The sequence below is a fragment of the Nipponia nippon genome, unplaced genomic scaffold, assembly GCF_047370975.1.
Source record: "Nipponia nippon isolate SJK-2023a ecotype South Korea unplaced genomic scaffold, ASM4737097v1 scaffold_3, whole genome shotgun sequence".
In the NCBI taxonomy this organism is placed as follows: domain Eukaryota; kingdom Metazoa; phylum Chordata; class Aves; order Pelecaniformes; family Threskiornithidae; genus Nipponia; species Nipponia nippon.
Window position 1 is genome coordinate 36,074,937 of NW_028262347.1, and position 16,479 is coordinate 36,091,415.

The 16,479-nt window shown below is 36.1% G+C and overlaps 1 protein-coding gene across 3 annotated transcripts in view; it reads left to right on the forward strand.

The window, feature by feature from the left end:
- Window positions 1–16,479, forward strand: part of SLC16A7 (solute carrier family 16 member 7) — an 82,160-nt gene that overhangs the window by 48,764 nt on the left and 16,917 nt on the right. For all 3 annotated transcript variants that reach the window (XM_087764846.1, XM_087764845.1, XM_087764847.1), the window contains one exon: window positions 3,457–3,699. In XM_087764846.1, coding sequence (XP_087620972.1) covers window positions 3,486–3,699 — 214 coding nt within the window. In that variant the 5' untranslated portion in view covers window positions 3,457–3,485. The remainder of the gene's footprint in view (window positions 1–3,456; window positions 3,700–16,479) is intronic.

A 16,479-nucleotide genomic window follows, 5' to 3' on the forward strand; every position in this document is an offset into this window, starting at 1 on the left:
GTATGAGCACTGCTCTCTCACTACCTTTAAGCACATGATGGAATTCATATGACTGACTAAAAACACTGGTGGTGACCTTTATGTACTCAAGTGCTGCCTTTTTTTTTTTTTTTTTTTGTCCAGTACCATGTCCTTCACATGAACAACAACACACCTGCCTGTTTTTATGCTTTCTACCGTATTTCTTTTTATTCTTCACAGCCCATAATAAGCTCTGAGAGCTCTGAAAAGGTGTTTTGCTTGTCACTGCTTTATTCCTTCCTTTTCTGCCTCTTCCGCCTCTTCCCTTGTCAACATTTATATCCACTCATCTAAAATGCTGTTTTGTTTTGGTTGCTAATGGATTTTGCACTTGTCCATATACTACCTATACTACCCAAATCTTACTAGTTAGGCTTAGATTAGAGCTAGGTATATTAATTTGCTAGACTGCTTTAGGAGGAGTTCAGTTTCAGGAATATTAAGTGCACGTTTTACAGGAGAAAGTTGCTTTAGCTCCTGAGCAGGTATGGGATGTTTGAGATGTTGGATTTAATGTTTCTGACAACATGAATACTTTTTTTCCTCTTGGTGCAAACATGTATTTATTATTTTTTTCCTTTTTACCTTTTAATAACTGGAGCTAAAATTGGCTATCATGATCATAAAGGAACATCAGGGAAGCTATTATTAACTCAACTCTGGGGGATAAACAGGAGGTGTGAGATACAATGATCCAGGCTCTTCTTTGTGACAGTGTAACATCTAGTATAGGTTAGCAGACAGCCTTTTACTGCAACAGCACTACAAGCTGGCCATGCAGTGGGCTTTGCAGCAGTTTGCCTCTAGGCTGAGGCATAGGATCAGCCAATGCCCCTTTGCTCATCTTCTTAGTGCCCCCTTAGTTTACAGTGAAGCTTTTGAAGGGAGGAGAGCACTGAACTGTCAGATCCTGTTCTGCTGCCCTAAAGCGATGGATATAATGGGATCTTTCCAAAGCACCAACACCTTAGTGACATTCAGAAAACTTCAGCGTTCTTCTGACTAATGTGGTGGCAGTGATTTTTCAAAGTGGTTGTGTATTATTTTTAGGAAAAGGAGTGCTTCCTCAATAAGTTGATAATCCCTTTCCATTTTTATGGAGAGCAATGCCTTGGTGTTGTGTGGCATTACTAAAATTTATAATAGGCATAGAAGTGTTGTCATATGAATAGGAAATACAAAAACAAATATGCTCAAACCTTTGAAGTGTAAGAAAACAATACTTAACCTTTTTTTAGGAAATAACTAATAGTTTTCTCAGATGAGCAGAGCAACAGCTTTCTGGGACAGATAGCAAACTCTGTTGTTTACTGTCACTCAATTCACAAAAACAGAGTTCTGCTTTTCATGCCAATTTGAGGTTTTGTGCTTTTGAAGGCAATGGTTCATCACTATGTGTGTTAGAAGTTACAATGGGCTTTCTGAGATACTTTTCCTTCTAATGGGTCCTGACTCAGCAAAACCAAACTGGTCTTTAACTGCTTTGCCAAAGTCTCAGCAACCAGAATTGTCTCTACTTGTCCAACCTCTTCTAGTGGCAGGCCCAGGTTTTCCTCACTGATGGAAATAATGTGGACTAATATTAAGCTGCGACTAGGATAAGCAGAAACAAAGTACATGCCAGAGGTTCTTTCTGGACATGTGTATAAAAAGATTTATATGGTTTATGTACAGAGCAATAGATGTCTATTGCTGCCAGCAGCAAATCTGTATGATATGATGCAGAAGCCAAACTAACTGGGCTTTTGCAACCTTGCATAGAAGCCAGATGGTTTAGTCATTGATTTAACTTTCCCCCAGAGGTCTGCCAATATCAGGGTGATGTCTACAATCAGCTTCCGTGAAGTGGAGAATCAGAAATACAGTGGGTTTCTATCACAGGGCTATCCTAGTGATAGATAATCTTAAAAGCAACACTGCTAATTTTGTGGCATATATTGCACACAGTGCTACGTGGCATTTACCTTGAAAGTACTCCAGGCACTATCCTGGGAGATTAATATAAACTAGCACGGTTCGTTTTTTAGTTTTTATCAAGGTAATCATATCACTCCCAGTGCTAATGCAGTTTGCTGCAAGAAATTGGAATATGCCGTAAGTGGCATGGAAGAAATCACATAGAGACTTGCTAGTAATCATAAGCATAACAGCAACCTACACACTGTTATCATCCACAGCTTTTGATACTGGTATGGCAGGAGACAATCAAGAGTAATAAGTTGCCTAAATGCCCAAGAAAGAAACAGGGAGGAAGGAGGAATTTTCAGTTCATGCTGTCTGTGTAGGCTGGATTACACAGAAGAAAACACAGTGGGCTCCATCTCTGTGTTTAATAATAAAAGGATTTGATAATGGAAAAATCTCAGAATTACAAAATGGATTCTCGCTACTGCATGTTTTCTAAAAAGGTTATGCAGAATGTAGAAAGCTTAAGTTTTTAGATATCAGGATGATAATAACAGTATGAAATTTATTTCAGGCCTTAGGAGTTTTGTGTGGATTACCTATGATTTCTTGAGCTGCCTGAATGTGTTGGTTACACCTCTCAGTACCTCTATAAGATATCACTCTGGTGGTATCTATTATGGTAAACTCTAAATTAAAGAATAGCTGTGGAAAGTTTGTGAGGTTTGTAGTGAAAGAATTCCTGATAACTTCTGACGTGGAAACAGAGCAAAAATAGTATCATCAAGCTCCACTTTGTTCCTACAATTAATATCAGCATCAACTAATATGAAGATGAAAATTTTAAAAATAAAAGTACAATATGGAATTATAATATTTTGTATGTATTTTATGGATACACAGGGAATTTCTCTGTTCTCTATGTTCCCTGCATAGAACCCGCTTTTTAGATGTTCTCATGAGGTAAGCAAGAGATACCAACAATGGTCAAAAATTGGATAATGACAGCATATGATAAAAAACCATGTAATGAATTTATTCCTTGTTGTCGCTGCTGATGATTTTGCTGAGGTACTGGTAAGTCTTGCTAACACAATGGCATTTAGTGATAATTTACTGTAACTTTTTCCCATTGTTTCCTGTAAGTCCAGTTTCTATTTTTTTTTCTGTTTTATTCCTGTGCTAAATCCACACTGTAGATGATAGAGCTACATAAATTAACCCACACAGACACATCACTTTCCAATAAGTGACTAATTGCAAATACAACTTCAGTGACTGAGATCAATGATTTGTAACAGTTGTCATATACTGAATAGGATATTGCAAATATTCTTGCCACAAGTTTTTTTGCAGAACAGATTTTGCTTCTAAAAACAGGTACTCCTGTTCCGTGGTCCCATGAAAGCTGGAAATTGGTCTCTGCTCTGAGGATTCTTTTTAATCCCTGCAGATGATGACTGAATACTGTGGTTTGATAAAGAAAAAAGGAAAACTGTTTGAAACCTTATTTCTTCTGTTCTTTTTCAGCCTAGTTGGAGAAGAGACAGAGACCAAAAATGCCACCAGCAATAGCAGCGCCACAGTACCCACCTCCAGATGGAGGCTGGGGATGGGTTGTGGTCTTTGGGGCTTTTATCTCCATTGGATTTTCCTATGCATTCCCCAAAGCCATCACGGTATTCTTCAAAGAAATACAAGAAATCTTCCACACATCATATAGTGAGATAGCTTGGATATCATCGATAATGTTGGCTGTCATGTATGCAGGAGGTAAGACATTTGTGAAATTTGCAAATATCATAGTTTGTTTTATTTTTCTATGGTCTTAAAGCACTTGAAGTTAATTACTACCTGATTTTGTCATTATTACCTAAAGAATTTACCAAAATGCATGCTTCTTTTTGCATCATACTTTATCAGAGAGTACTGGTAGCCACATCATCATCAAAGTACTGTTTACTTTCTCTTTTAAAACATTTTATATTCTCTTCCTTTTTGTTTTCCCCTTAGGGCCTTTTGTTTGTTCCTCTACCTAATTCTGTTTTGCAATTTTGCCCTAAATTCACAGTTTCATTTTCCAACAAAGCAAAGCCCAAGTAACTTCTTCAGGGCCTGGGGGTATGTTTGCTCTGTTTCCACTGCCTTGGTGAGGTCTCTCAGTAGATCAGATGATAGAGCTTAAATACAGAAAATTGTTATGGCAATGAGGGTTCATTAGTCAGGCACAGGTATTCTTCTGTAGACAGGGGTTTTATATCTTGTCCCTGTTTGTCCTAAAATAAAGTCTTGCTTTCCATTTAGGCCAAGAGCCATGTTTCATACATGCCATCTGTATGACAGCTAAGATACAGACAATCTTATTGTTGGGACTGAAATGAATAGTGAAGATAAATTCTCTGATATCTTTTTTTGTTGTGAGCAAGCGAGTAAAGAACAAGACAGATGAAAAAGGATCTTAAAGTATAAAGCCATGTTTAAGGACTAAGTGTCAAACCTGCTTTGGCAGGTTTTGTGTCTATCAGCCTCAAAGACTAACTGTTAAATTCTGCTTGATTTCTTTATTCTTTCAGAATTTTTTTTTTAAGTATTGGTGAGACATAGCTGCTATTTAGGCAAAACACTTTCTCAGGCAGTCCAGAGGGCCGAATATGATGTTATTTCAGGCACTAGATCTGGCATTGCTCTTTCTTTGGATATTATGAGGTAACCACTTGGAACATCTCAGACTGTTTGTAATGATGGAGCAATTAAATGTATACTTTTATATATATGTGTGTGTGTGTGTGTGTACATATGTATAAACATAGAAAGTGAAAACTGTCCCAATAGCACATTGAGATTCAATACTGTTAATCACTGAAGAGCATCACTCCAAAATTTTTCAGAAGTGGTATCTGTAATAGTAAAGTACGGTATTATCAGGTCCAGTAAACAAACTAGTGAAGGAAGCATGAAGTCTCATTTTTAGCGTGGTAATTTTTTATCTCTGATTTCAGCCTACCTAAGTTTTGACACCTGAATGACCCTAGCTCCTTTAGCAGTCAGGGAAGAGAGGTAGGTGCCTACAGGGAGGGATTCAGACTACCTGTTTTTCCCCTCTGACTAGAAAAATGAACCTGCAGCCAGTATAGCATTAGCTTAAGGACCTCAAGTAAATATTTTTCAGTTAATGGCATGGAAAAATGGATCCTTTTTTCAAATGCTGGCAGAGACAGAGACCTTATAAAGACATCTTGACAAGTGGTGTCAATATCAACAAAAGCTTGCTGTTCAGATATTTTGATCCCATTTTTATTCATATGCTAGTAGAGAATCATAAAGGATTTTATAGGACCAGCAACAATAACCAAGTGATTCACCAAAATTCACCAGGTGAAGAAGTAACTTGAACTAATGCAATCAAGAGTGGAGTAAAAGGGCAGGTATGTCCTGTCACATTCAGGTCCCCTCTAATGTAGTTGCTTCTTAAGGATGCATAAGCACTTGCACTGTGGAGTGTACAGGTGTAACTGTGGAGGCCCCTGGACAAGTGCTGGACCCACCTGGAACAAGGGAAGAGCAGAGGTGTTGAAAGAGTTTGATTCTTCTTTCCTTATGCTATGACTTTTGACCTGGACCCTTTCACCACATTTTTTAATTGAAGCTAAGTTTTCTAAGGGCAGATTTGCTTTATAGCGCAGGTGCTGTTCTTTTATTTTAATCTTTGAATAACGTTTAATTTATGCCATTTCTGTCATCTCAAAGTTCACCTGAGTTTTATTAACAGTACAAATGCAAATCACAGGACCTTTAGCTGTGGTCATTTTTATCTGCGAGGTTCAACGTGCACAACTTTTCATGTAAAATACAAAGCATTCGGTACTTCTGCCTTTTCTCTAATACTTCTTTTACTGTTCTGAGTACCAGCATACAAACTTCACCTATGCATTGACATTAAAAATTACAAAATGGTTTATTATTCATTGTGCTGACACCTACCCTAGTCACTATGAAGATTATCAGCACAGGAACAGTAGGCAAAGTTGTTTGGATTATCTTGTTACAGACTCATGGTTTTAAAATGCTGAGAATGACGACCCTGCCTGATATAAACACTCTTTGAAGCCATAGCTTCTCTAGAACCACTTCCTAAAAAATAGGCCATTTAGACAATCACTGGCAGAATATGAAATAGCAATCAGGAAAAACATTTCTGAAGGAAATCACTCCATTGTTTTTATTGTCTGAAGGTGGTTTGATTCCTTAGCATTTGATGTGCTGTAATGTGAAATACACATTCAGCCCATGAGTACAAGGTGTATTGTTTACTATGAAGTGTGATACGTACATCTTCAATGAACACTCTGTTCATCATACTACTAATTAAGGTAACCTGAAAACATCTAAGATCTGTCATCCTCATTAGAGCTTAGCATTCAACCTATTAATCATCACAGTGGGGTCAGTGAATAAGTTAGAGTCTGTGCAGACACTCTTTGCTTTGGAGGCTGCAGCCTCTTGCAGTAATTAGCTGGCATCTGTGTTTCAGTAACAAGGTATTAACTTACCTTTCAAAGCTTCAGAAATAAAAAAAAAAAGAAACTAATAAAGGGCATCCAGTAAGGAGCTAAAAGAATGTTAATTATGTTTATCACTTACTTCATACTTAGAATAAATGGCATTAAATTATAGCAGACCATCTGGCAATCCATATGGTCTCCTGCAGTCCTGGTTAATTCCAGCAAATAGGTCAAGCACAGCATTCACCCTGTTAGGAAACCACTAAGCAGAGGTGACAAATCTGATAAATCAAATCAATATGAAACTCTTTTCCACTCTCAGTCTGGCATAATATGCATGTTCATATTGGCTTTTGTTGGTTTGGGTTTTTTTTGTTTTGTTTTGTTTGTTTGTTTTCTTAGCTATGTCTTTTTTTCCCCTCATCTCCTGGATGTTTGTTAAAGTTCACTATAAAGCCATCCCAAAAACCAAGATCCTGTGATGTGATCAAGGTTACAGGCATTACACAGCCTCTACTGTTCAGCCCGTGCTTGAAAAAGGCATCGTCTGGAGAAGAGCAATAGTTCAGTCTCCATGGCAACTCCTTCTGCCTCTCCTGAGCAGAGACTGTCAATTGTATTAAATTAAGGGTGATGGTTTTGTGATGGACTCTTACACCCAAGGGACTGTGACTGAGACCACCAAACTTTTGTTAGTGGAGGACATAAGCTGGGATAAAATGGAATTTGTTGAGTTATCCTGACAGGGCAACCTGTGTTTCTGTATGTGTATGAACATGTATATAAAATGTGTGTGCATGTATGTATTCTTATATACATAAACTATATAGGTATTCGTATACTTGTAGAGCTGTATTTATGGTCTAACACACACCAGCATTAAGGAATTAAAGGAAAAGATCAAATACATTTGACCTCAAGTTCTCTCAGTTCATTCTTCTCTTTTTCAAAACTTCACCTCTCACTTTGCGCAGCATTAACAGCAAAAGTGATTAGAGAGCTTCTTATCGGAGCCTGATCTGTTTCCAGTAAAAATGTTTTCATTGCTTTCAGTGTAGGTTTGATAGGAGCCTTAGTGGCAGCTATAAAAGCCATGTGACAGGTCCAGTGATTTCAGACACAGCTGACCTTGAGTTTTGGATTTCCTTAGGGAAAAAGCAGTTGGTTTACTCACTTGTCTTTAACTCATTTTCTGTCATTTTTCCAAGGGCAATTTCAGTTTGGGTTTTTTGTTTCCTTGGGGTTTTTTTTTGTTTGTTTGGTTGTTTTTTTTTCCAAAATAACTCTTTGGGTGTGACAATGGGTTATAGAGATTAGCTTGAGAGCTAATAAATCCTTCAGGACATACCCAGCTGTGAAATGTGGGATAGTCTTGCTGGTCTGAAGTTCAAAAAAGAAAGGTCCATTTAAATTCTAGATGATATTTCAAAGTAAATAATTTTAAAAGCACCTTTGGATCCATTTTGAAGAAAGATGCTATATAAGTGTAAGTAGTGGCCATTACCATTTTTCAAAACATGTTTATAATTTAAAAATGCAGCATTTAATAACTTCCTTTCTCTTCTTCTGTATTTCTTAAGTTATTCAAGTTTGAGGTTAAGTATTTCCAAACAGTAGCAAACCCTTAAAGGATTTTTCAAGTGACAACACAAAAGTAACCTATAGACAAGTTCTCATTTTGACTTTGTCAAATATTAATTTAGAAAATAACATATCATATGGTATGTTCAAAATATTTGTTATTTTATCTCAGTGGGTGTTTTGGTGATATTGCTGTGAAGATGAAATGGCATGCACAGTGGAGATGACAGTTGTGAAATCCATGTAACACAAACAACAGATGGTTATGGATTTTTACTTTTGGACAGGACCTGGGCTCCTACACTTTTCTTCCTCCCTCGTAACATTTTCTCATTTTGGTTTTACAAATACTGGCACAAGGAATTCTGGCCATGGGTAAGGAGATTGAGAAGCTTCCTTAAATTGACCTATGTCCTTTGTTGTCAGGGACAAGCGTTTTTCTCCATCAGAATATGCAAAGTGTTGAATTTTAATAATGTCATTCAGAGTGTCCTTGAAAGCAGAACTTATCAACTTTCCGAATGCCTCATGGGCATGAGGGAATACTTGACATTTAGCCTAAAATATGTGTAAAACATCTATGGCAAGTTAACGTGAGACTCGCAGATACAGGAAAAGAAGTCATAATGAGGCGACAAAAGAACAGAGAGCATTTTGAATCTTACTAGCAAATGGAGATAAGTACAAAAAAGAGGTATCAAGAGTAACAAAAATATTATAAATTTACAGTTGTTCAGTTTTTAAAAAAGAAGACCTGAATGCTAAGGAAGCCTGATGAAGCCTCTGAAGGGTAATACAGCCACTTCTTCTATTTCTTGGAAGGCTTTGAGTTTTAGTAAAACTGTACCTTGTATGGCAGTGTTCTGCAGTAGCAGTGGCTGTTTCAAACAGAGGCCTTCCCTAACGTTTAGAAAATGCTCTTTAAAATGGTCATGGGAAGAAAGATGAAAAAAGTAGATATGTTGTAGGTGGGTTTATACAGTTTTTTCAAACTAGGTTTGTCATCCTAGCTACAGTAGCAAGCTGGTTTTTTCCTCTAAGCAACTTGTTATGTTTGGCTGAACAGATAAGATCTAATTGTTAAATATTCAGTGCCTTTTGGGGATCCAATTTTGTTAGGTTTTAATGGAACATAGTTTTTACTGAGATGTACTGAGCCACACTCAGGAAGTCAGTCTCAAAGTTAAGGACACGCTGCCACTGAAAGAAATAAGGGGTTTTTTTTGTATTTTATTGTATAATTATGTTAATTTTGAATAATTGTCAGAAAGACATTACATGACAAAGAATTCCCACTGTGCTTCTACCAAGCTCTTTCAGTATGCAAACCATAGGTTATTAGTAATGATTTGATGCATATCATAGAAATACTTGTGGTAACTTAAATTTAATTAACTGAAGCCCTTTACTAAAACAGTTCTCATTTACATACAAGTAGGCAACATGGATTACATAATGAACCTTAGTTAAGCACTATTTAAGGCTTTGTATTTTTCTTGATCTTCATTTGGTTTTGTAGCCAGGGATTTCTGTAAGTAAAGTAATCAATATTGACAGCTTTTTTATCTGCAAAGAAGTTTCTTTTTTCTCTCCCACTTAGTTTCATGTAATGGGTCAAAGTCAAACAACAATAAATAACATGTATCATAAAATACTTTTCTAAGGGTCTAAAACTTTGCGTTTGTTTAAGAAAGATATCAAGGGACAGACTTGGGCCTTTGATATGTTCATTGAGCTTGTAAAACTTTGACGAAAGAATGCTTATTTTGTGTGTACTAATAATCTTGGATTAGTTCCCATATAGTTTTTCATATCACTGGATCATACAATGGTTGTATTTGTGATGTGTGTCGCATAATTCAAAGGTAATGAAACAATGGTCTAACGCAACTGGGAATCATGAGATATTTAAGCAGATACCAGAGAAGTACTGTGGAGAAGGAAAAGTCTGTGTATACCATTGTAGTCACACCAGCACTTCAGATGAAATAATAAACCCAGCACTTTACAAAGAACTTATTATAGAATTTTACTAGTCCATTGTTTTGGAATGTCTAAGAACTATTCCCTTGTTTATTTTGAAGGGTATATTCAAGGGAAACAGAGTTGCACTGATATGTTTAGAAGATATTCTAAGCCAGTACCAAATGGCAACAGCTGAGATTTTTACTGTGATTCATAAAGATATTTAGATACGTAGTTGTTAACAGAGGTAAGTGGACCAGGGACTTAGTGACAGGTTTATGCTGATGCCAGGGGAACTACAGAAATCAAAGAATGAGGTGGTTTAAAATTGTCTTTATGATTACTTTAAACACTTTTAATTGATTAACTGGTTTTGAGGATTTTTGTGGAGATCACATGTAACACATGTAGATAAACATATATACCATACAAAGAGTTTTTGATTAGTCAGAACCTTTTCATCTAACAGTGATATTCTATTAAGATAACGTACGTCAAAGAGCACAAACAACTGCAGCTTTAGTAGGTAATATATGTTTCATTGGTGCATACAAACAAAAGAAAAGCTTACCTTTCTTCTCCACAAATTTTGGCAGGGTTTTTTTTTAATTGTCATGAAACAGTTAAGCATTTTCACTGCAGTTTTACCTCACTTTTGTTTGGGTGAACATGTGCTATGATTAGACAACCAACTGAAAGTATGTGATTAAAATAGGAGACTGTATTGTGAAATAAGATGTTGATTTCCTCATCTAGTTCAAACACTTTTTGCAACACTTTCCCACTAATGGCAGAAACATGTGTCCTGTTTGGTTTTCTATGTGTACCGCTTTGAAACACTTATAAGTGCTTTGAGTTTTAGAAAACTTTGAAGGAAGTAGTGCTACCCTTACAACTTTTTAACAATGGTAACTAGAGATTATATGGACAGGATTCATGTGTTTAGTCTTCAGCATAGGCACCTGCATCTTATCCAGTTGCCTGGACATCTTCTGTTGTCTGTCAATAAAAATGGGAATTTCTGATTCATCCCTTCCTAAGCTAAGTGTCCAAAACACATCAAATGAATCATGTTTTAGAAAGACTTCTCTGTCTTTTGAGTGCTAAAGGAAACTAGAGGAAGAATTTGGATGTCCATTTTTCACAAATCTGAGGTGATGCCACCCTACATGATTGTTGCCCTATACTAATACATTATATTTCGCTCTCTAGAGACCTTGAAATCTAAGAATGTTCCTGTTAGAGATATGCATCCATGGTTAGTGATTTTGAGTTTGTTCTGGTTAAGGTTTAATTTTCTTCTTTAATATTCCTCTTGTATGTTGCATGTATTGTAATTCTTCCACGTTTCTGTGACACTGAGTCAGTTGTACTAGTTTTGATACTATTAAAAATACCTGGTAGTTTTAAGATTACCTATTAGCTTATAAATCTTCTCTAATCTTGCAATGACTTTTCTTATACCCATAATTCCCTTTCTTCCACCACCAGCTAAGAAAAAAACACAACTGGGAGAATAGCTGGTTTGTCTAATAATTCACCAAGTTTACATTCTTTTGTAGCTGATTATAAGCTGATAGAAATCTATGGATCTGTTATATTTTCTTCTGTTCTGTGAATGATTTGAAAGTTGAATACACTTCAGCCTCTTTGTGACAAGGTCCCAAACACTTCCCTATCAGTATCAGCTGACAGTACCAATTTTGTTATGGCACAAAGCTTACTCATACTGCTTTCCTAGGGAGGACTCCTTTGCTTTTCTAGGAACAGAACTTACTTGACTGAATTTTTTTCTTCTTTTACAAGAATGAGCTTCTCTGTCCTGCGCATGCTGCTTCCAGATTTGCAGACGTGTCCTAGCTTTTATCTTCTTGTTATTTTCTACATTGTAGAATATAACTTAATGTTAGGACTTCCCAAGGTCTCTGCAATGGCTTTCAGGGTAGGACTGGCACAAGAGAAGGTGGCGGGTGTCCTGCTTGGCCTTCCCTAGAAGGGGGAATAATCTTGTGTCCTTGGAAGACAAATATCGCTCAGAAAAGCTTCAAGAGCAGTTCTGTTCTAAATTGTTTGAATTATTGGATTATACCCAAATGGCAGAATTAATCCCTCCTTATTGTGACGTTGCAAGGCTTTGAGTGTGTGTAATTAAGCAGCTGAATCTGTTGTTATGTGCCTAATCACAATAGTTGTAATTTCCAGAGCAGCAAGTAAATAAACAAAGTGCAGGAGGTTTTACTTCTGTACTTAAAGACTGTCTTTGCAGGAACTATTCAATCCATAAGAAACCAAGTTTCTACAACTGTTACCATGAAACATTTAATTAAGGAACGTAAGATTTTAAAGCTGGTGAGAAGCAGCATGACATTACTTATGGTGAAATAAGATTTTTTAGTTAGTTAGTTAGTTAGTTAGTTAGTTAGTTAGTTAGTTAGTTTACCTGGACATCTGCCCAGCAAAATGCAGTAAAATAAATTAAAGTAAAATAGCTACATTATTGATAAAGAACTTTAGGTTATGTGCTACATATGGTGAATCTGCAGGTCTTCTTTGAATTTATAGCCAAATGTTCTAGAGTCACAGTTTGGCTAGCGACACTAGAAAAAATAAAAGATGACATTAGGAAAACTTAGAACAGATCCATAGATATACATAGTGATGAATGACAGTTTTCACTGATGATGTTAGGCTCTTATCAGAGACATGTGAAATAACTGCCTGGGACTCCATTCCAAGTATGGGCACCATGATGCTAATCCTCCAATATGTGCTTAATTTTAAATATCTTAGTGATCTCATAAAGTTCAAAGTTAAAATAAATTTTTCACCTGCTTAAAATCAACATATAAACATGTTTATATATTTATGCAAATATGTTTATCCATAGGTGTTTGTAACATCAAGATCTCTTGACAGTGTACCTTCAATAACTTAAGTGCTCCCTGAGGTACTCATTAAAATCTCATTTTTATTTATATCAACCTTAAAAACTCATTATCCATAAATGATTCATGTCTTTTCCCCAAAATAAAATAAAAATAAAATACAGAAGATTAGCTTTGAGGATTTACAGTATTTGAGCAAAACTGGCAGTATTCACTTTATTAAAGTAATCATTTGATTAAACTTTTGACTTATTTGTCAGTAAGCTTCTCTCTGCTTCATAAATAAAAAATAAAAATCTAAGGACACAGTATAATTTGTCCTTAAGTATGAGTCTCCTAACTTCAATTTTAATTTATTGGATTCCATAGAGTTCCAGTGCTGCAAAGTGCACTGAGGAGTGGAGAATCAGGCATCGTGACTGTAAGGATGGTTCTGATTATTCATTGAAGCAACAAACTATGTAACAAAACGCTTTCAGGTAATGACCTGAAACTGTATGATTCTCACGAGAAGAGAATGTAGTCAACATTAGAGATGGTTATAAGGGGCTGATGGCCTGAATAATAATTTTTGATTAACACATTTTTATTGTCATAGAAAGTTACAGAAAATGTAAAAAAAAAAAAAAAGAAGTTTGACAAAAGACCCCACAAACCCGTCTCTCCTATGGGCTGGACTTGCAGAAGGACTACATCTCCCAGCATGTGACAGGGCACTTCATCTCAGAGCAAGGTCCAATGTGTGTTATGTGACTGCATATACAATAATGAGCAACACAGTCCAGCAGTTGGGCTTATACTAAATTAACAAACTGTAGAGCAGCAATTTTTTTAAGACGGTTTGGTAATGAAATGCAATATCGTACTGAATGACCTGAAAGAAAATGTTTGCAATTATTCTGAAAAGCTAAGAGGAAGAATTATGTCATGGGAATGCCAGATAGTTATATTTCTAATTTGTTTATTTGTATGACAGAAGATGTTTGAGATATTTTGGAGTAACTTATTTGAAGAGTTTTAATTCAACTGAAAATTCTGAGACTTGAAATTTTTATTTCAGTTTGGGAATAAAATGGATGTTAAAGCATAAGTGTTTCATGCAATGCTAGTTCTAATTTTATGTATTGTTCCTTAAAAATCAAATAGCATGTCACAAAGATAGTACATGTGGGAGTGATTCTCTTCTCTTTCACACAGTGCCATAGTTTATACCTGTGCAAAGAGTGTGCAACATTATATAAACCATTGCCATTATGATTTAGAAGCTTTTCGTATTTATTTACTCAAATGTAAACAGCAACCTGAGTGCAAAGCACTTGACCCTATGCTCAGAGAAACAGAGCTGAAGTGGCATATGGGATTAAGACAAGAAAAAATTCGTATCATAGAATTTCTTCTGGATCATTTCTCCTGATGTTATAAAAAATTTACCTGACAAGGTGTGCAGATATACCTATTGCCTAGATCAGTCAACTTTCTAACCAATTGCTTTTCAGTAAGATGTATTAAAACTCACTAAAGAAACATTGTTCCTCCTGTGGGAAGAAAATAATTCTTTCATTAGTAAACCTGAGTAATATTCGGCTCACAGGCACACATGTTAAATCCTTGCAGAAGTAGGTGTATTTCATTGGATTATTTTAACATGTTCTGGTGGAAGAATATCAACATAACTCCTTAGATGAAATGTGGCTTCAGGAGTGCATGATATTTAGGCAGCATGTGTAATACAAATCATGAGAAGCCTATACTTTAATGGGCCTTAATTTATTTTGAATTTATGATGCATTACAGTCATTAGAAGTAAGCTGCTTGACGTTACTCGGTGGACAATAAGGTTTCTGCCAGTGACGGGTTGTTTTATTTCTTCACACTAGGTAAGAAAATACGTCTGGTTCAAAAGCCACATAAATATTATCTTCAAGTACAGTAAGGTGGCACTAGGTCACCAAGCCACTTCATGTTGCTTTTTGCAGCAGAGCTCAAATATTCCCTGCTCGTGTAAGCAGATCCCATCTAGGCTTCCCCCACCTCCATCCCCACATTTTCAGAAGACCTTGTCCATGGAGATGTATCCTGTGCTGCTAAAGGACTGGGTAGACAACATTATACCTGTTGTTTCTTCTCTAGTCCAGGGAAAACACAAACACCATAAAGACCTTTGCCCAGCTCCCTCATAATATATTCCTTTTCCACTGCTGAAGTCCCAGGCTTCCTCTACTAATTTTTCATTATTCTTTCACTCCTAACTTGGTTATATTTTATGAAATATTGCTTTCATAGGGGAAGGCATACTTTCCCCCTCATTAAAGGAAGTCATCCTGTTTTGGTTGATTACAGTCCATGGAAAGTGTGTTTGTTGTTCCAGTCCAGAAAAGAAATGGCATGTGACTATACATAGGATACACCTAAAAATTTGAAAGACCTATCAGGTAAAGCTCTTTCCATTGCAGATGGAAAGCTAAAGGTGCCAACTTGATGACAAATTCAAGTCTGATGACGAAAAGTCTGTGAGCTGGGTATGGGAATACGCAAAGATAAACTGACATCCTCTCAGAAAATATATAGAGATTAAAAAAATGTATCTGATTGCTCTTTCAATTCTACTGAACAGAGTGTTATTCTCAGGCATGTGTATTTTGCTGTAAAAGGCTAGGGAGAAGCGAGGAAAAAAGAACAAGGAGAGAAGAGATTAGAACTTATTCTTAAATTTTTGGTTAGTCAGTAAATATTTGCCTGAAGATTATTACTTTTAAAAAGCAGTAAATGTGAGTTGTCTAAAGTTTAAGTAAATTGGAAAATGTTCTGATCTGAACCTGTGGGATACTTTCAGAATTCTGGACCTGTTCACTAAGTTGTCTCCAAACATTCTGCTTCCTCTAGGCTGTAATAAAGGCTACTGATTCAGGCACGGCTGAAATAAAGAAATGCATTGAAAGATGGAAAACATTGCATAACTCTTGTTACTGTTGTTAATCAAGAGGATAGTATTTTGATAACTTTTGGCTTTTCATTATTCTAGTTTTGATTTTTTTTCTTCATCTTTCTAGACATTTAACAGTTTATATTGCTTTTAGTCTTTTTGACCTGGAAGACAAAATATTGAGTGTTACCTTTACATATCATTCTATAATTAAACAGATTTTCTGAATATGTATACATGTTATTTTTTCACTTGTCTGAAAACAGGAAAAAACCCTACAAACAACCCCCCCTTAAAGATTCTCACTTTTAATTGACATCTGAATGTAGTTGTATCTCCCCCCACCCCAGTTTCTCAGTCTCCCCTTTTGTAAAATAGTGGGAAAAATGCAAATTCTGTACCTGGTATGATCCCATTAATATACTACCATTGTCTGCACTCTAAATACCTTAGGTGCCAAAACAGAATGAGAATGCTCAGTTCCCATTTTGTATGATATCTTTGAAACACAGATACATTCCCTTCCCCCTTCTCTTTCCTTTTACTTCCCCTTCCTCTTCCCTCTTCCCCCAGTATGTTGTGAACTAAATATTATTCACATATTTACCTTACGCAGTTCTTCAGACATGGTCTAATTTAGAGGCTGTAAAGGAATTTGGGAAATTCCCAGTCTTAAGCTTCTAATTGTTACCACTGA